Below are 21,410 nucleotides of genomic sequence, written 5' to 3' on the forward strand. Positions count from 1 at the left end.
GTGTTACTTGCAACCTATGCTGGTGAAGTAGTTCAGAGCTCATGGAGAGGGATGCATACTTTGGCTTTTTTGCCTTGGGTGCTAAAGGATCTTGTCTTGACAGATATTCTCCACTTATTTTACTGTTTATATAATATTTTAACTATTCCTTACAACAGGGCTCAAAATTTCCACTCGCCCCTCGCAAATTGCAAGTGAAAATTGCGTGGGGGCGAGTGGAAGTGAAGCCATTGAGTCAGGCACTAATAAAAAAATAATAAACAATTATTTAAAAAAAGTAAAAACTGCCCCCGCCCCCCCTCAGACGCATATTATTAGACATGTGCGAATACTAAAAATGTATTTCAGATGAAATGTGTATGTGTAATGCTCTGTGCGTTGTGCTGTGGCTGTATGTGTAACGTCCTGTGCGTTGTGCTGTGGCTGTATGTGTGTTGTGCTGTGTGCACGTTGTGCCCTGTGTGTGTTTGTTTGTGTTATGAAGGGCAACTGGTGGCCAGTAACTTTGAAGGCCTGGCTAGTAGCTCAGGACCTGAAATTTTGAGCCCTGCCTTACAGTGTGCACCCATAACACTGGTGTCGAAGAGCACAAGGCTAGCACCCGAGCTAGGACCTTGGTGAAAACTCAGCATGCAGAAGAGAGGCCAAAAGGAAGGGCAATTAACTGATAGTGTTGGGCATCCACAGCAAAATGCAGGAAGCACTGATGTGCTGAAAAGATAAGGACATGCATGTATGCATGCAATGCCCCCCCTTTGCTTTGGGAACGGTGAACGGGTTAAATAAAAACCTTAAAACCTCTCTGTGTGAGGAGCAATGGCAATTAATCTTTGACCCAAGAGTTCTGCCAAGGCAGCATGGAGATCTGTTACTCTGTGTGTAGAGTTTGGCAGATTTGGCAACATGAAGCGGGGCAGGTGCATAGATTGAAACTCTAGCTTGAAACCCCTGACCACCACATCTTTTACCCATGCATCGAAGATGCTGTTGATACAGGTGTCTGCGAAGGCAAATAGATGTCCCCACACTTTGGAAAGTGGAGGCATCTCCTCATTGTGAGGAGGACTTGTCTATCAACTTGGAGAACCTGGGAGTCCAGGATTTACGACTGAACTAGGTCCGAGACTTTGGCCTGCACTTAGAGGCCTGCTATAAAAGGAAGGGACTCTTTTTGACTTCCGGAGGACAGGGCGTAAAATAATCTTGATTTTAGAAAAAATAGTCTAGCTAAAAATAAAAATGTCTAGAAAAAATGGGTATACTTTTCTCATATGAAAGACATTCATCCTCCTTGGACACTAGCAAAAAACTAAAGCATCATGGGAGCAGGATGGAAGCTTGGCTGGCCTACGACTTTTTTGATTTACCATTGTGTACAATTCGTCGGAAAAGCAGTAGTATAACATAATGTTCCTGATTCTACTGATTCTGTGTTCCTTGATAATCGATTAGGAAATGTTCATTTTATTTGTTTATTTACCCCCTTTTGCCCTCTCCTTGGTGCCTCCAACAGCAGGGACTCCGCATGGATGTTGTCACTGTCAAATTACAAGACCCATGAACACATAGCCGTAGCTAGCTCCTTTTGCGCCCGAGGCAAGAACAGAAACGTGTGCAGTATGCGACGTCATGCGGCCCGACTCCAGGATGTCGGCGAATTGCGCTGGTGGCCAAATCCAAAATAGCATAAAAATGTATTTTGTTTGACAAAACTACTGGTAATGAAAACATTTTTAGTTTTCGTTCATTTCGTCCAAAACAAATTTTCAGTCTTTGCACATGTCTAGTAATATGTGTGCATGAGTGTGTGTGTGGGGGTTAATTATTATCATTATTACTGTTAGGGGGCTTTGGTGAAATATGAGAGGTCTAAACAGACACCTGACATTTCCCTTTTGAAATAGAAAAAGAGATTGAGAACACAGAGTCCTCTGCCCATACAGGTGGGGGAGAGCAGCTGGGATCCGAGGAGAAGCTGGAGCCTGTGCCGCTCCTCTTCTCCCTGCTGCTGAGCCGCGGATGTGTTGTGGCCGCCTGGCACCCCTGTTGCCAATGGCAACATGGGCAAAGGGGTGCAGCCAGACTGCCTCTGGCTGCGCCCCCTCTCAGCTGCGCCTGAGGCAAGTGCCTGACTCGCCCCATGGTAGCTACAGCCCTGCATGAACATTCTATAAGTGGCTATTATGTAGGCCAGGGATGTCCAAACTGTGCTGAAACTACAAATCCCATGAAGCATCTCTCTCCGGGAGTCATATCTGTGGCTGTGAGAACCCTGCAAAGCCTCATGGGCTTCGTAGTTCCACCACAGCTGGAGGGCTGTAGTTTGGACATGCCTGATGTAGGCAGTTCATTAAGAGTATTTGAGGTGGCTGTTGGTAGATGTTCCCTCCAGCAGAGATTACAGTAGTAGCAGGAAATACCTGAAGCAGGCAGTGGTGACATAACCACACAAGGTCTGCCCAGAGTCAACATAGGACACTTTGGTGAGCAGCCATTACCTGTAAAGAAAAGCAGCAGCAACAACTGGTCACCATAACAGGAAACTGGACAGGAGCAGCACTCCCTGTGCCCAGCAGCGCTACCATAATGCTTAGGGGAGCACAAATTTGAAATGCAGCTGAATTTATCCATCACAATAATGCACCATTTTCAATGTATAGGAAGTAAATGAGCTCTTATGCATTAAAAATATGGGTGTCTGTGTTGAGTCCTTTCTTTATTTCTTTTCATACTGTCCTGGAAGACTGACAGCTGAAAGCTGGCCTGTTCATAAACAATACAATAGTGTTCCTTTCATACAGTTCTAACACATAAGACCCTTGTTTACTTCAATCTCTAGTGACAGGTCCTCTTACCCAGCAGCCAGGCATACAGTCTCCTATTCAGGGACATGTCTCTTCTCAGGACAGTCTGGATAGCGGCAGAAAGGATGTGAATGAGATCTGACCGCTGGAGTGACATGGGGCAGATATCAGACTCCTATAGAAACAAGAAAATTAAGAAATGTGAAACAAGTCAGTTGGTGTATTGCTCAGAAACCTGTAATTTTACTTGTCACAGGAGAATGGTGGACACAGCTATAGAGATGTCTATGGAATTCCTGCATGGGCAAAGCACACCCTGCTCATCTATGATCTATGCTAGCTACAAGACTATGGCCATGGCTACAACTCTTATATTAAGTATCCTTATGCACACATATAGTGCTGAGGAAGATAGGGGGCAGGTCTGACCAGGTCTGTAAAATTACAGAGCGCCATAGTCAAAATTGTCAACAAACCCCTGACCATATAGACTCCTAGAACCTCAAAAATACATATATCATACACCACAGCAAACATTTGTGTCTGTGAGGCATTCTTCTCCCTATTTGTGTTAACTGATGGACTGATTAAAGTGACATTAAAGGATAAAAAAAATTCCCTCCCCCCCATGTAAATGTTAGCACTTACCTTAAATGATGTCTCTTAATCCGATCTTCCTCTTCTTTCCTGATGTTTTCATCTGTCCCTCCAGCGGTGCGGCGGCTCTCCGATCCAGCGCTGACTCCTCTCTGCTTACAGGCACTTCCGATCCAGCGCTGTCTGCAGGCGGGTGCACGCGTCCATAGACTTACCTTGCGTCTCTACTCGTCTCCCGGCCGAGAATCCGAACTGTGCATGCGCCCGCCCTTTGATTCTTTGCGGCCGCACGAACATTTCCGGACTCGCGGGAGCGCGCAGCGATAATGAGGTCAGTCTAAACCGCTGTTTAAGCGGTTTTTTTTGCCTATATCTACTGCTTATCAGCAGAAGCTACGGCTGTATCCTTCGGCTCCATAGTGAATAACGCCCTGAGTGTTGGATATGCAGGGATATGACTATGCAGATGATCTCTATATGTGACTGATACACTGTTATACTCATGTCAATTGAGCGTTATACTATATTTATGCATCAGATTGGGGGACAAGATGCGTTATGGGATTTGTGACCATGGCATTTAACAATTGTGTATAGCTATACGAGTATTTACATTAATACATAATATGTTTAGTAGTGAAGTACACGGTATCATTTTTGTTGTGGTTTACAGCTATATGTACTTTTCAGGTTCGTTGAGTCTATTTAGATTGGCGTTTGTTGACAAATGTGACTATGTCATCCTCAAAGAGGAGATTCCAAACCACTTATTTGACCAGGAGTCTTTATTAATTTTTTGTTGTTCTTTAAATTACACGGTAGACTGGACAGCGTGATCAAACTCAGGCGCCTATATGTATTTCATTTATAATGTGGACAATGTTACAGGAGGATCAGGAATATAGAAAAGGTGGGCAGAAACACCCACAACTCCCAAGTACACAGGAACAGAATGTGTCCAAAGATGTCACTGCTTGAGCATGCAAGGGCAAATAAGAAGCTGACTCAGGTCATCCAGGTCACAGGTGCAGCAACTGTAATAATAATGTGGACAAAGTTACAGGAGGAGCAGGAATATACAAATGTGGGCAAAAACACCCAAAACTCCCAGGTAGACAGGAACAGTGTATATAAATATGACCAAATATGTCACTGCTTGAGCATGCAAGGCAAATAAGAAGCTGACTCAGGTCATCAAGGTGCAGCAACTCTAATAATAATATGGACAATGTAACAAGAGTTCCTGGAACATAAAGTACAAAGGTGGGCAGAAACACCCAGAACTCCCAGGTAGACAGGAACAGTGTATATAAATGTGGCCAAAGATATCACTGCTGGAGCATTCAAGGCAAATAAGAAGCTGACCCAGGTCGTTAAGGTGCAGCAACTCTAATAATAATATGGACAATGTAACAAGAGTTGCTTGAACATACAAAGGTGAATAAAAACACCCAAAACTCCCAGGTAGACAGTAGCAGTGTAATTAATTGTGGCCGAAGATGTCACTGTTGGAGCATGCAAGGCAAATGAGAAGCTGACTCAGGTGACCAAGGTCCACCAACTGTATAACTAGGAAGAGAGTGCCTCCAAAAAAGAGAAAGGGAGAAAAGGGAGGTAACAGAGACATAGGAGAGATCCGTCTGAGTGTAGTTATACATTTTTCATGGTCTTTTTCATATGGTGAGAATATTAGATTGAAGAGGCATACTCGTATTGATTGGGTTGTGAGATGTCCCACATGGGATCTTTGGCAACTAGAGGTTTTCCTTCAGGTAATCCTGGGGTGGGCTGCTTCTGGTTATATACATTTTATAAACACAGGACAAAATAATAGATGATGATTCACACAGACACATACATGTATATGTATGTATGTATGTATGTATGTATGTATGTATATATATATATAAAATATGATTTTGTTCTATGTATATTACATTTCTATAATCTTTATTAGAGCTATTAAATTGTTTTATCACTTTATCAACTCTACTATTATAATTAGTATTATTATCTACACTACAATTTTTACAATATTGCTTTAACCAGTGCCGTCACACACCCACCCGAAGAAGTGGTCACCCAGTCCCATGAAACGCATTAATGGTGTATTTTATTTCCTTTTCTCGAGAACATAAATTGATGCATATAGACAAGCAAGTCTCATACTCCTTCCTAAGCCTCAGACGCCTCTGCTCATATCTCCACTGAGAAGACTCTTGTTTTGGGAAACGTTTCCTTACCTATCCAATTATATCTAAACTGTCAATTTTGGGTGTACTAGCCCCTTAATTACAAAATACGCTGTATGACAAAATTATTTGTGATACCATTTTTTTGTTTATCCCAAACAGAGTTACACATTTTAAGTAGGTCTTTGGCAAGCTCCTTTATATCTGCTGGAAAATCTGCTTGTTTGGCAGCTTCTAGCAACTAACCAACATCTATTCTATCAGCATCTAAGAAAATGCTGATCTTGTACAGCACAGCAGGAATGAGTTGGTGGTTTTATGAGGGTGAAGGCTGGCAGACAATCCATCATATACTGTGTGCCTCTCTGGGGCCCAGATCCTTTTTTCTTACCAGGCATGTGTGGAAGGGGAAGAAGTGGACCAGGATTTCCAAGGTGTTCCTCTGTACGAGAACATTTGAATCCATTACAGAGATACAAAGAGATTTCATCTAGACGGAACAGGAGAACACATATTAATGTCTGTGTATGCTGGTGTCAGAACATTTTAACTTTTACGGAACACAAGCTCAGTGGTGCCTCAAAGTATTTGAAGTAGTGGATTGTGAATTACCTTACAGTATGTCGAGCAAACATTTTAGCAGAGCTACGGCCTCCTATTAAAGATGCAGCACTTAAAGGAGAACTATGAGGCGAGTGAAAATCACTCAGCCTCATAGTTCTAGCCGACCTGTGACAATGAAACTGTCACAGGTCGGCTCAATTGATCAAGGAATTGAGCGAACACATACCGTCGCTCGCTCACTTCTTGATCATGTCCCTGCAGAGAGCCTTGAGTGACAGACTGTCACTCACGGCTCCCTGCAGGGATTCCCCCCCTCCCCTGTCCGATTCTAAAGCGCTGACTGGCGGAACGGACGGGGGAGGGGGCGAGTAGAGCTGGCTCTGCCTCTAGATAGTCAGAGCCAGCTGTCACTCACGCAGCTGGGTGGATCCAGACAGTAATGTCGGGATCCGTCCCGGCTGCGGCATCTCAGTATACCGCGAGCTGTGGCTCGCGGTATACTGAGCTTTGGGTGACGGGAGGACGCTAGTTTGTGTCCTCCCGTTACCCTTAGGAGAACTATGGGGAAAAGCCATGACCCCATAGTTCTCCTTTAATAAGTGTATCTGCATGTAGAGTTTTCTCTTAGTCCCCCTGCAAAGTAACATAAATACCTTCTGATCCTGCCAGTGAGGCCCACTTAATGCACCTTCCAGTGATGGGGTGTCAACAATGCTGCACTGCTCCTGAATTCAGAGTAGAGTTGTCTCTCTCATGTAGGCTGTGCCTCTTTGCACTACAGTGGGATGAAAACATGTTGCAGGGGCTGTGGCTATCGGCATTGTTACTGCTCATTTACAAGTCTGTGGCCTGTCAATCAGCACCTGGCCGGACCTAGTCCCGCCCACTGCTTTCTGGATTGGCAGCACTGCATTGCTGTTGAAATCCTCCCACCATGATCTGCTTTGACTGGGAAGGGGAGCGTGTGAGACACAAATTAAGGAGGATTTGGCTCAGTCAGGGAAGGCATAGGACATTTTTGTTTAAAAGGAGAATTATGGGGTGAGTGATACACACTCATCCCCATAATTCATGCTGACGTGTGACGAAGAAGCTGTCACGGGTCGGCTCTATTGATCGGGAAGTGAGCGAAAACATACCGCCGACCTGCTCACTTCCCGATCATCTCTCTGCAGAGAGCGGTGACTGTCAGTCATCACCCCATGCAGAGATTCCCCCCTCCCCTCTTCGATCCTCCAGCGATTAGTGGAGGAAAGGCTGGTGGAGGGGGCGGGCACAGCTGGCTCTGCCTCTAGAGAGGCAGAGCTAGCTGTCAATCAGCCAGAGGGGTGGATCTTAACAGTAGTGTCGGGATCCGACTCGGCTGTGGCACTCTCAGCATACAGCGGGCAAGAGCCTGCTATATACTGAGTTTTGGGTCAGCAGAGGACACAGTATTTGTCCTTCTGCGACCCTGAGAAGAACTATGGGCAAAAAAGGTTCCTCCATAGTACTTCAGTAATTTATGAAGCTCATGCATCACATTATAACTGGATTTGGCATTTGTTTAGACTGTAATACAAGAGCCTTTAATTGTACTTTAGTGCTCGACTCCAGGCAGATAATAGGTTGTGCTGCGGAGCAAGGAACATGCGAATAGAAGGAGAGAGCAGAGTGATAGAGAGCTCACTAGTCTGCTTCTCTTTTTACTGTCCAGTTACAGGGTTGTCCATGTAGGAGGTTACACAGTTAATGTCCCTCTCCCTTACCAAATGACAGTGTACATGCCTGACAATTGGCCAATGAGCCCCAAGCACTGCATCCTGAGAGAAGGATATACGCTTCCCCAAACCTGGAAGTACTGGATACTTCCTATTGCAATGAACTAACCTATCCAAAGGGTGTTGCACATGATGTCACATGACCAGGCATACTCACGGCCAGCTGCTTGTCATTCCCCAGCATGTAGCTCTGAGAGTTGGCTGGTAAGTCTCTGTTGATGTGACTGACCACAAAGAGGGAAGCAGGAAGGCGAATGGAGCTGCTGACCAAGACGCTGCCCCAAAGAGAGCTGTAGAATACTTCCGGACCAACCACCATGGACAGTTTCTGTAGTAACACATCTGTCCTGAGAAACACAAGGAACACACACGTTACAGCATGAACTATATGACAAGAGGTGCTGCATGCCTTTGTCACAATAAACAATGATTCAGAAGCCTTTATTGCAAACCTATACCCAATCTAGGCAAAGTAACAGGCTTGTTTTACAGATGGGTACATAGAGCCCATACTCACCTTGTATTCTTAGCAGCTTTGACCCACTTCCAGACCACCAGAGAAATAAAAAAGATTTTGAGTGTGCAGCGCTATTAAAGTGAATAAAGTGTAATCCCCTCTTCGGGTATATCAAAAATTTATATAAATAAGTTATACAGAGAAATAAACTCACATAGTTACAATCTCATATGATGCTTCCCCATGTCATGGGTCACTGGTCTATATTACTTCAGTGCTTGGATTTTCTGTATCAGACTATTAATAAACTAAACCATCTACACCAGCCTTTTTCAACTGGGTTCTGGGGGACCCCGGCATTCATTCAGAGGTTTCTAGGGGTTCCTTGAGAAGAAGAATGTGGCAGATTGATCTCCTGCTTATAGTAACCACCAATGTAAGGGGTCACTTCACCAATGACCGCCAATGTAAGCGGTTCACCTTCTCCACTGATCCCCAATCTAAATGGTCAGCCCTCAACTGACCACCAATGTAAGAGGTCACCTTCTCGACTGACCGCCAATCTAAGGAGTCAGTCCTCAACTGAACACCAATGTAAGGGGTCCCCTTCACTACTGACGACCAAACTAGGGGGTAAGAGATAATTTCTCCACTGACCACCAACCTAAGAGATCACTTCTCCACTGACCACCAATGCAAAGGGTAACTTCTCCACTGACCCCCAATCTAAGAGATCACTTCTCCACTGACTACAAACTTAAGAGATCACTTCCCTACTGACCACCAATGTAAGGAGTCACTTCTCCACTGACCACAAACCTAAGAGATCACTTCTCTACTGACCTCTGATCAAAGAGGTCACTTCTCCACTGACCACCAATGCAAAGGGTAACTTCTCCACTGACCCCCAATCTAAGAGATCACTTCTCCACTGACTACAAACTTAAGAGATCACTTCCCTACTGACCACCAATGTAAGGAGTCACTTCTCCACTGACCACAAACCTAAGAGATCACTTCTCTACTGACCTCTGATCAAAGAGGTCACTTCTCCACTGACCACCAATGCAAAGGGTAACTTCTCCACTGACCCCCAATCTAAGAGATCACTTCTCCACTGACTACAAACTTAAGAGATCACTTCCCTACTGACCACCAATGTAAGGAGTCACTTCTCCACTGACCACAAACCTAAGAGATCACTTCTCTACTGACCTCTGATCAAAGAGGTCACTTCTCCACTGACCACCAATGCAAAGGGTAACTTCTCCACTCACCAATAATCTAAGGTCTCAGTTCTACACTGACCACTAATTAAGAGGGTCACTAGAACTTCACTGTCTAGGTTTATTTCCTGGCCATTATCTGTTTAATTTTATTTAATTTCATGATTATTACTCACAAATAATGATGACATTTAGAGTGTTAGGATACACCCTACTACTCGATTTTTTATTTAAACCTCTTTACAACCTGATCATGCCAGTATACCATGGACTGTAGATAATAATTTATGAAGGGGGCTCCCTGAGACCTGAAAACTATTTCGAGGGTTCCTCTGTTGGTAGAAACGTAGAGGGAGGATAAGCTACTCTATGGCAGATTTCCACCCCCATCAGAATTCTGCAGAAGCTTGAATCATCAGGATCTTATGTCAGGCAGATTTAAATACAAGTCAGAAGTGTCAGTTCCTAGATTTGTATCTTCGCAGGTTCCCTTGGAAAGCATTTAGTAAGCTCTGAGAGACTACGGGGCTGAGCCTTGCAAATGAGGACTAAATGATTGTTAAAGTGGACTAAAGGCTTTTAGAATAAACTGCGAGCCGGTAGGCTTTCATAACAGAATAGGCTTCTCTTCTGCAATGAAACTTTTTTCTGCCTGCCAGCATTTTGTTTTCTGCTGCTGCACAGGTCAGTGTACAATCTCAATGTGCCCTGGGTGCTGGGACAATAGAGGGAGCCCTGGGGGACCTATGGCTTCATGTCTGCTTCTAATGCCTCCTGAATGAGACAGACACTCAGACTAGTGTTTACAAGCTATAATTAAAGCTGAACCCCGGCCTTCCATTCAGTCTTACACATTTGTACCGACTCATCTCCGGGACTGAAATTGCTTACTCTGATTTCACTGCACACGGCAAGCTTCTCACAATGTGCATTAGAAGCTGCAGCAAGTCAGATCGTGCCCGCCTCATTTCCTGACTGGAAGACATCCAGGATCATCTAACCCCTTTCCTCCTCAGCCTGATTGTCCCTGGCACACCCCTTTCATTCATTGGATTTTAGTTCCTTTAAACATGGAGGCTCAATACCACATGTGGCAGTTACTTAGGGCAGTCTGCATTTAAATACAGTCTGTCTGGGAATGCCCACTCCTCAAGGCTGACATCTACCCATCAAGGCATTTTGATATTTGCATCACTTCTCACAAGAGCCAGCCCACTGCTTGCATCAGGGCTGAGGACTCTTCAGAGAAGAACTGAGGTAGGGTGCTGCAATGTTTTCAGGAAGCTATGTACCCTGCCGGCCACTCCCACCAGCCATGATTGGCCTGCATTGCAATGACATCACTGGGTCTAAAATAAGCTATGAATAGAAAATGGAAATATTATATTTATAGATTTTATTAGCATGTTGATGAAGGGGGAAAATTAGGGATGCACCGATATTGGTATTTCGGTATCGAATACCAATATTTTTTTTCACTACTCGCCAATACCGAGTACCGGAAGTCCCATTCAGGAAGCCAGGCGCCGTGTAACGACTCGCCACCCGGCTTCCCGATTAGCAGGGAAGCCATCCCCGGGCTTCTCATCACTAGGTGACGAGAAAGCATTGAGCCGGCTTTCTGACCAATCAGGAAGCAGGGCAGCACGTCATTACACGCTGCCTGGCTTCCTTATGGCTGGGAAGCCGGCTCCCTGCTCTCTCGTCACAAGTATCGGGCTAGGCATCGGAGCATTTGGGCGAGTACTCGCCCACATACTTGGCATCTGCACCGATACCGATACTAGTATCCATGCATCCCTAGGGAAAACCTAGGGAAATAACCGGGCTAGGCAAAATATAAGCATATTAAATCTTATCTTGCCTGTGATCACTCTGAACAGCAACATGTGGACCTGTTTTAGCTTCCTTGGCTGTCATGCTGATGCAATGGCTTCAATAACTTATAAGGCACTGAAATGAAACAAGTATGCAGATCAAGAGTTCTAACTCCACTTGTATCTGTATGCTTGTTCTAGGTCAGTGACTCAGAAAGCCAGAAACAGCCGGGCAACTAGTATTTTAGAAGCGATCAGCCATGGCGGCCTCTGTATTTGACACGTATGTGTACACTTTAACTGTGGAATGCTGCCTGTTCTTTTCACCCAGTATGTACACTGGACAAGAACTCCGGTAAACAGACATTCTCTTCTCACCTGTCATAAATTTCCGATCCTTCTTCCAAGCCTGGGAGCAGTCCAGTGATGAACGCCTGGAGACTGGGCAGCAATGACCTCTGTATGGGCAGGAAATAAGTCTCATAGAGACCCAGGAGAATGGGCTTCACAGACATGGCTGCGTGAAACAGCAGTGGAAAGAGGCCCGAACTGCAGAAAGAACACCAAACAAACAAGATTAAGACATGCAAATCCTAAAGTTTATGATAGCAGGGGGTTTGGCTGAGGTTAAAGTGGACCTGAAGGCAAAAAGTGAAAATTTGCTATGTTATGGGGAACATCTGGAAATGTTAAATGCCAAAGGTGCAATTTTTTGGCCAAAATAGCGGTGCATCCGTCAAAGGAGGCCGAGCGCTGAGGGAGGAGAGTGCTGTGAGTGGTCGGCGTCTCTCCTCCCCGCACCGCTCAGCCTCCTGTCACAGATCAGGAGAGCGGCAGTGTGGGCGGAGACAGCCATTGCTGTCACAGGAGGCTGAGCTGCTCTCCTGCACCGCCCAGCCTCCTGTGACAGTGTGTCAGGATGGAGAGCGGGTACATGCACTCAGTGATCGCTGAGTGTTTGTACATAATTGAGGACAGAGTATGTTTACTCTGTCCTCAATTATGAATGAATGGGAAGTGATCTACATGACCTCCTGCTCATTCATGATTGTGGATATAGTAAACACAATATGTCCACAAGTTATAAATGAACAGGAACACTCGGTATAGAGGATTCCTGTTCATTTATAACAGGGGCTGCAGAAACAGAGATTGAGGACTCTATTTGTTGTGCCTACAGGACCAGACGTGAAGGGAAATTCCCCAATGGGACAAAAAAAGCAAATAATCAACTAAATACATAAATAACAGAGGTTTAAACCATCCCTAACTCCATTCAAAATTTAAATATACAGTACTTTACAGAATTGCAGAGCAGGACATGATCTCACGTGTTTTACCTGTACAGGAAAAGGTCCCTCGACAGCCATTTTGTACCAATTATCTTAAAGATAATTTCATAGGTCTCCAGGGCTTTCAAGTGGACTCCACTGGGCAGAGCTGGGTGCAGGCATTGTGCCAACCTCTTGCTAATAATCAGGCGCCTTGGTAGTAAGCAGTACCTCAAATTACTTTGCAGAGCCTGCAAAAAAAGAGAGAATGTGTGAACTTTATTTACTGTCACAAAAATCTATTTCATGTCAGGAGAGCAGCACAGTTATGTGGCCACGCAGCCCCAGCATCTGGTTTCACAAATTTCAACCTACTGTGTGATAATTGTGTCTTTAGGGACAAATCACCCCTGCCCACCCTGGTGCATTAAAGCATGTGCGTGATGTTGCATTAATGAAGGTTGCATTGAGGCAGCTCATTCATTTTCATTTATTTTGACCCCACTAGTCCAATGCTTGTTTCAGATCAGTTATTCACAACGTAGTAAGAGACAGCAAAGTAACTAGCATTGGCAGAAGCAGGTCAGCAACGGCAGCCTATATATGTATGTATCTCAGTAAAGGTTTCCTCCAAGTCCCACTCACGGCACATTCTAACTTGTCCCTATTCGACACTCCATCACATCATTATTGGTGGTGGTGTGCCAAATATTGTCAACCAAAGACTGTTCCCTTAAGATACTTCTACTGCTCATCTCCTCCCCTACTGCAGGAGCTGGAATATTTGTGATTTACTCGAATACAAAAGCAGGTTTTTCCACTTTGGCATCTATAATTACAGCTGAATGTTAATGTAGGTAATCTCCCAGGCCGGTGTTTGCAGGGAAAATAGGAAATAAAGCTGAACTAAGATGAAAGGTTTTGGAGTTGATGTCCCAATTTTCAGTCATCATCAACCTGTTTTACGTATGGCAGTCTGATCAGCGCATGCACTGTGTGTTCTATGTGACCTGTTTACAATGACACGCTGAAGCTGATTGTCACTTCCTGGATGAGCGAACCCAATGCTTCTTTGTATAGCGCTATGTAGTAACGCTGTCCTGTGCTTAGGATCGGAACATACAAGGCCTGGTAGAGACTCAACAGAAGCCATGTCAAATTAGGTGTACATGCCATTTTGGGCCTAGATATATCAAGGCCAAAGGACAGGTTCTCTGTTGCTCAGTCACCCCCTAGTGATATCTTCCACACGCTCCCCCCGGCCACGCTGTTCTTCAAGGAATCGCAAGCATCCAGAAGATAGCTGCGAGGCACCAACTCCTCCAGGAAGAAGGGTCCAATTATTCATTTTTTAATTTTTTTTCCCTTTACTGCTTTTTTAAAAATCTGGGGATGTTATTAAGTCATTACCATGCAAGGTTCGGCTTAATATTGGTACAAAATACTGGCATGAGACTCCAGTAAACAAGAAATGCCTGTATATGAAGGAAGGGACAGTGGGTGAGCAGGAATATTTGTCTTCCTGGGCCACTTGTTTCCAGGCTGGAGTCACACGATTGTGCTTTGGTATCAGGTGTGTTAGAGCACCTCGCAATAATGCAAGTTAGGCACGTTGGTGTGCTTCCTGGATGTTCAACATTCTTTGAAGAACTGAGTGGTGGAGGAGCGTGTGGAAGGTATCACGGGAGAAGGATGCAGTTTGGGGTGACCAAAAGTGAGAATCTGTAAATTTTGCCTTGAGTTTGCAAATGTTGCCTTGAATAATCTAGGTCCAACATGGCACGTACACCTAATTAGACACAGCTTCTGTTGGGCCTCTCCTGGGCCTTGTAGGCTCAGATCTTGAAGAGCAAAGGAAAGCGTTACTACATAGCACTATACAAAGAAGCGTTGGGTTTGATCCTCCAGAATGTGACAATCAGCTCCAGCGTGGTAGTGTCAACAGGTCACACAGAACACACGGTGCATGCACTGATCAGAACGACCACACACAAAGGAGGATGATGACTGAAGATTGTGACTTCAACTCCAAAACAGGTTCCAGCCTTGAGAAAGAAACCATTCATCTTAGTTAAGTTTTATTTCCTATTGTCTTTGAAAATGCCGGCCTGGGAGATTACCTACACGAGCATTCTGCATTGGGGGAGGTATGGAGAAGTAGACCATATTTGGCATACCCCAACCAAAAATAATGTGCATGGCGTTGCAGCATCCTCACTGGTTGGATGAGCGAGGAGTCACTCCCTTGCTAATGGAAACACTGCAGGATCTCACTCACCCATCTCTCCAGCTAGTAGGTGATGCCTTGGAGACATTGGAGTACTTCTCCGCAGGACCTTTATAGTGGTCCTGTCACTGGCCAGTTGTCACCACTGGCAGGATCATGGGTGTCCTGCACTGAGATATTAGCACTCATACATACAAATCTGCAATTTTTATGCCAGGAAAGGTCCACTGAGGATGTCAACTGTTACCACAGATATGACATCTTCACCCCATCCAAAAGCCCAATGCCATTCTTCAAGCCCAACTCCACAGGTCTAGAGGTAATGCTCAACTCCTCTTCAGAGCTGCCCCTTGTAGACCCACCACTCTGTAATTCAGTCTGTCTAGGCTGAATGATGTTCAGTGTCAATCAACTTCCTGGAGTGCAGGACGTCGACCTGCCCCTAAGGGGGATGCCAAAAACAGCAACCTGCACACACATACAATGATGCAGAGAACAGCCCCGATGTCATTACATTAGCACTGCTCTCTGCATCTCTGAAGACCACCCAGTGCTGGAGAAGAAAGAAGACCCTGCACATAAAAAAAATTGATAAAAGAAAAAAAAAAAACGTGGCATACTTTGGGTATATGACACCCACTCTATACAACAATTATTTCCAGTAACTATAATGAAATAAATAATAAGAAGCCTACACTCACACTTGAACTTTGACATCTTTGTATGTTTTGTATGTATGTTTTTTTGTCTGCCTTTGTATGCGTGTGTTTCACGCCTTTTTAGGCATAAGCGTATTTGTTTTAGCCAATGGAAAGCTAGTTACGAGGAGAAAGACAGGGTTGTCAGGCACCAAATCACAAGAAAAAAAGTGCAATGCGCATATTTTTCCAGGTGCTCTCTTGGGGTCAAAAATACACAATCCTGCTCCAAAGAGGCTTCCGTACCTTTTCTAAGCGTTGAGCAACAGCACATCACTCGGATGTGAATGGGCACAATATAATAAAATGGAAATCCAAGTGTGGAGTGTTAAAGGAGAACTATGAGGTGAGTGCTTTTCACTCACCTCATAGTTCTAGCCGACCTGTGACAATGAGACTGTCACAGGTCGGCTCAGTAGATCGGGAGGTGAGCGAACAGATACCGGTGTTCGCTCACCTCTCGATCATGTCACGGCTCTCTGCCGTGACAGGGGAGGGGCTGGATTCCCCCCTCCGATCCGCTAGCGCTGATTGGCGGAACGGACGGGGGAGGGGGCAAGTACAGCTGGCTCTGCCTCTAGATAGGCAGAGCCATCTGTCAGTCACGCAGCTGGGCGGATCCCGGCACAATTTTCGGAATCCGCTGCGGCGTCTCAGTATACCGCGAGCTACAGCTCGCGGTATACTGAGCCTAGGGTGACGGGAGGACGCTAGTTTGTGTCCTGCCGTTACCCTAAGGAGAACTATGGGGAAAAGCCTTAACCCCATAGTTCTCCTTTAAATCGTTTCTGGAAGCAAGGGATGGTAAGAACGCTCCTTACATTGGTGGTCAGTGGGAAGAATGCTTCTTACATTGGTGGTTGGTCGAAAGACTGCTCCTAACACAGTTGTCTGTGGGAAAAATTGTTCTTACACTGGGGGTTAGTGGGAAGAGTGCACCCCTACAGAAAGCTAAAATAATCATTTTTGATTAGTGTCAGTGCCTCTCTGAGAGGCGGAAAGTGCTTATTGATTAAGGAACCCCGAGCAACCTCTGGAGTAACCCTGGGGCTCTATGGAACAGTGGTTGTGAAAGGCTGATATATACATAAATGCCAGGGAAGGGGAGAGGGCTGGGAGTTGGGTGCAGTTGGGCTTTAAAGGTATCTCACTCAAAGAAAAACGTGCATCCCCTCACCTTATATACCTACCCCAAGAATGACAAACAGATAAACCTCCCATCATCCCTTGCTAGGAGCAGCATACCGTCTGCAGATTCTAAACAAAGACCACTTTGCAATAGGCTGAGAATTCTCTACTTAGCAAACAAGCCACAGTCCATTAAAATTCCTGCATTTCTCACGGTGCCTCTAAATGACACAGAGAAGTGTGATTATCGATCTGACAAACTTAAGGACAAATCTCCCTTCCACCTTCAGACTTTGATAAACAAATTTTTTATTATGACGTGCCAGAATTGGCTGACCTCAGCAGAACCTTCAACCAGGAACAGATATCAGCGCATTCTAGTGAAAATCTAATTATCCAGCTACTGTAGTTTACAAGGGTCTAAGTCAGCGTTTAAAGGGAAACTACAACAATTTTGGGTCAATTGTATTCTTTTTTTTTTTTTACTAAATCTTTAATGTGGAAATAAAAGATAATACAAGGTGGTGGTGTCGGAGTGGTTTTCTAATCCCAAAACTAGGGATGCACCGATACCGTTACTAGTATCGGTATCGGTGCTGAGTATTTGGGCGAGTCCTCACCCAAACGCTCTGGTGCCTAGCCCGATACTTCCAGTATCAGGAAGCCGGGAAGCGAGTCATTACACTCTGCCTGGCTTCCTGATTGGCCGGGAAGCGTGTAATGAGGCCGTCACCTCATGACAAGGGAGCATGGAGCCGGCTTCCCAGCCAATCAGCAAGCCAGAAAGCCGTCCCCATTCTTTCTCGTCACCTAGTGACGAGAAACATGGGGACGGCTTCCCTGCTAATCGGTAAGCCGGTTGGCGAGTCATCACACGCCGCCTGGTTTCCTTAATGGGACTTCTGGTATCGGTATTCGGTATCAGAAAAAAAATATCGGTACTCGTACTCAATACCAAAATACCGGTATCGGTGCATCCCTACCCAAAACCCAACCCCAAAGCTGGTCATACACCAGTAGAATTTTTGCATTTGAAAATATTATTTTTCTGAACATTCGTTCGATTTTCTAACAGTTAATGGGGTCAAATTGATCTTTTTTTTTTTGCCACTGCAGTCAAAAACTATTAGGGTGCACGATGGAAATTTTTTCTCGAGCAAACAATATAACAGTATATGTGGTTTTCATTCACGGAAGACTCACTTCCTTTCCAAAATCGAATGTTAAAACCAAATTACATTTCGGATGACATTCAGCAAGTTTTTGATGGCATTATGATTACATTTTTCCTATGAACATTTGACAATGTACCAGTGTATGGTGTAGGGCCACCAGTGTATGGTGTTACCATGTATTCTGATGTATTTTACTGTACTTGTATATAGTACAAGAACAAGAGAAAATCCACTGTTGCAAGAGGACATGTTCACACCAATGCATGAAATGCAACTGGGGAGTAACAGGCATGGAGCCCCGAAAAGAGCTTTATAGTAGCTTTCACGTTTGTTGAGGCTAGGTTCACACCTAGTCGACACCTTACTGCACAGTAATCCTGCATGCTGCCGCGCGGTCAGGAGTCGCCAAGGTGTGAACCGATCTCGCTGTGGGTGCCATTATTTTCTAATGGCATCCCAGACGCGCCGGGCGGATCGCGCGGTTTCCTGCCGCAATTCCACCTGTGCTTCCGAACACAATTACGGCTAAAACAGCCGCGCGTCGTGTATTGCAAAAAAAAGGGTGCATGTACCTTTTTTCTGCGATTGCCGCGCAGATGTCACCCCATTGAAATCAATGGGGCAGTGCGGCAATTGTTGCCTGCATTGTACAGGATCGCGCGATCCCGGGATGCGCGTCCCTGGTGTTGTGCGGTGTAGTACAGGTGTGAACCTAGCCTTAGACTTGCGCTTACATAATTTTGTTACTGCATTAAATGTAGAGGATTTGCAGATCAAGCTGGCCTTGAATTTCCGCCATTTTCTGCTGAATCGGCCGAAATTTGGTTTGTGGGTGGCCCTGCCGACACTACTTGGCTTGACAAAAGTTGTTTCCTCAATTGACTTTTGTTGAAGGAGCTGAAGAGTCATATCCAATTAGCTGCAGTCACTGTTTGGGTATTCTGACAGCTGGAGGCTTTTAAAATATACATTTTACTATACATGAAATACATTTAATGGTTTATGAATGAATGATTAGAGAGCTGCATTGATTTGTTTCTATTACGTCTGCCTGATGTTCACCTTTAAACAAGGAATACACCTCTTGCTTATTTTTTTATTTGTGGTGAAAGCAATGAGATTTTATACTTTCTAGTACTCCAGTGGAGGGATTTTTAATTCCTTTTGGCACAATAATCTGATCGGTTATCCTGCCTGGTTCATGTATCAAACACTCCAGCCTCTGTATTTGAGTCTGAAGAGGAAGTATGCTGCTAATATTCTATTATCAGATAAGGGTCATGTTCAGAGCTCACTTGACTTACATAAAGTACCTTGCCACTCTTACATCTGGTTACTTGTAACACATTGAGGACGGCTTATTCTTTATTTCTCTCTTCCCTGTGTAAATTAAAGTGATAAATCTAAAGCTGGCTATCAATATGATTATTCAAAAAATCATGTGATGCAGCTAAAATGATTGAACTGTATGAGAATCGTAAACCAAAGACCCTCCATTTAACCAATTCAGTGAGCTTTTGATTGACTTAGATGCCGGCAAGTCGATTGGCTGGGGTGGAATTTTATTGATCGTTTCCGCATGTGTGTCAGACTACCTATCGTAATGCAGATCAATTCAGTGATCGTTTTTCATAGATCAATTTTGAAAGATTGTAAACCCCAAGGGTAGGCAACCTCGGCACTCCAGCTGTGTAGAAACTGAAAATCCCATCATGCACCTGCTTCTAGGAGTCATGCCTGTGGCTGTCAGAGTCCTGCAAAGGTCCTCATGGGACTTGTCGTTCCACAACAGCTGAAGCTGCCTACCCCTGGTATACCGCATGTGTGCGAGGATGAATCACTTGTTTGTAATCCTTCTTACCTAAATTGATCACAAATCGGTAAGTATATGGCCACCTTAAAGGGAAAATTGACTTTTTAGGTAAAAGAATAAGTGCACACATCTTCATGAAGACAAAATGTGCATTTAGTATTTTTTTTTGCTTTGGAGCCAGTAAAGCCTTGCAACTGCGATCAGAGGATCTCAGGTGCAATGTTCTGGCTCCAGCAGACTCTTCCTCCCATCCATGTCCATACCAAGGTATAGACATTCAGTAAAATGGACAGGAGGAAGAATGAATGGATTATGATGCGATGATGTCACCGTACTTGTATTCCATTAAGAACTACAAGTACCTCTGCTGCAAAACAATGACATTTATTGTCACAAAATATGCAAAGTGCAGGGGCCACTAAAGACCCCTTCATTAAGCAACAGCGACTGTTGCCTGATGAAAGTCTCCTTAGTGACTCTGTGGTCACTGGCTCTGCTCTTCCATCCTGGTTGAAACGTCATCTTGTCATTGTGGCAGACAACAGTGAAGTCTTGCTGGAGGACCAAACCCTGCCCAACCTAATTCTCATCAGAGTTTGGGTGGAAATGCTCTTTAATGGTCATCATAAGAATGTGTGTTAGTGAACACGACCTTTATATAATTTTGGAATCCATAAGGCAAACTGTTGAGACCAAACCAAAACATTAGTTGGATCATGTATACACTACTAGTAATAGGGGACAATTCATACATTGTCCTCAATATGTGATATGAAAGTGCAGTATTCTGCCCCAACCATGGCATATGGGGGGGGGGGGGGAGGGCATCTTCTTCAGGCATCTTCAGGCATCATGAAGATGCCTGAAGAAAAGGCATCTTCATGAACAAGACAACATGACTTAATGCTAACAGGCAATAACATGAGCAAATGAAAACATTGAACACTTCCAGGTTTTACAGGAAAATCACAGATTTCCCAAACTGTTTCCAGGAATTGAAAAACTTGCCTGTTTTCTGAGAACAAAAGCTCAAAGGGGAAGAACAAGAAACATTATACCAACTGAATTCATTTTGGGGAAGTAAATATTCCAGCAAGATATGCACAGATTCCAACTGAACCTCTGTTCTTTCTTTCTTACACAACTGTTGCTTTTTAGGTCTGTTATATAGCGCTGTATACCACAGTGGTGTAGTGGTTAGCGCTTCTGCCTTGCAGCACTGGGGGTCCCTTATGGATTACAGCCAGGTCACTACCTGCAAGGAGTATGCATGCTCTCCCTGTGCTTGTGTGGGTTTCCTCTGGGTACTCCGGTTTCTTCCCACACTCCAAAGACATGCTGGTGGGTTAAAGGAGAACTATGTGGCTAAGTCTTTTCCCCATAGTTCTCCTTAGGGTAACGGGAGGACACAAACTAGCGTCGCGGTATACTGAGACGCCGCAGTATACCGCAAGCAGCTGCTCGCGGTATACTGAGACGCCGCAGCTGAAGCGGATCCCGACAATTGTGCCGGGATCCGCCCAGCTGCGTGACTGACAGCTGGCTCTGCCTATCTAGAGGCAGAGCCAGCTGTAACCGCCCCCTCCCGCGTCCGATCCAACAGTCAGCGCTGGCGGATCGGGGAGGGGGGAATCCAGCCCCTCCCGTCACGGCGGGGAGCCCGGGCCGGAGGTGGAGGGGG

General features: G+C 44.9%; 1 protein-coding gene across 1 annotated transcript in view; it reads right to left on the reverse strand.

The window, feature by feature from the left end:
- Positions 1-21,410, reverse strand: part of DOPEY2 (dopey family member 2) — an 84,987-nt gene that overhangs the window by 45,957 nt on the left and 17,620 nt on the right. The window contains exons 3-7 of the mRNA XM_018561491.1: positions 12,758-12,939; positions 11,796-11,966; positions 8,075-8,264; positions 5,985-6,083; positions 2,856-2,979 (exon numbers count right to left, since the gene is read on the reverse strand). Coding sequence (XP_018416993.1) covers positions 2,856-2,979; positions 5,985-6,083; positions 8,075-8,264; positions 11,796-11,966; positions 12,758-12,939 — 766 coding nt within the window. The remainder of the gene's footprint in view (positions 1-2,855; positions 2,980-5,984; positions 6,084-8,074; positions 8,265-11,795; positions 11,967-12,757; positions 12,940-21,410) is intronic.

The sequence above is a fragment of the Nanorana parkeri genome, unplaced genomic scaffold (assembly GCF_000935625.1).
Source record: "Nanorana parkeri isolate BGI_ZX_2015 unplaced genomic scaffold, ASM93562v1 scaffold527, whole genome shotgun sequence".
Taxonomy (NCBI): Eukaryota; Metazoa; Chordata; class Amphibia; order Anura; family Dicroglossidae; genus Nanorana; species Nanorana parkeri.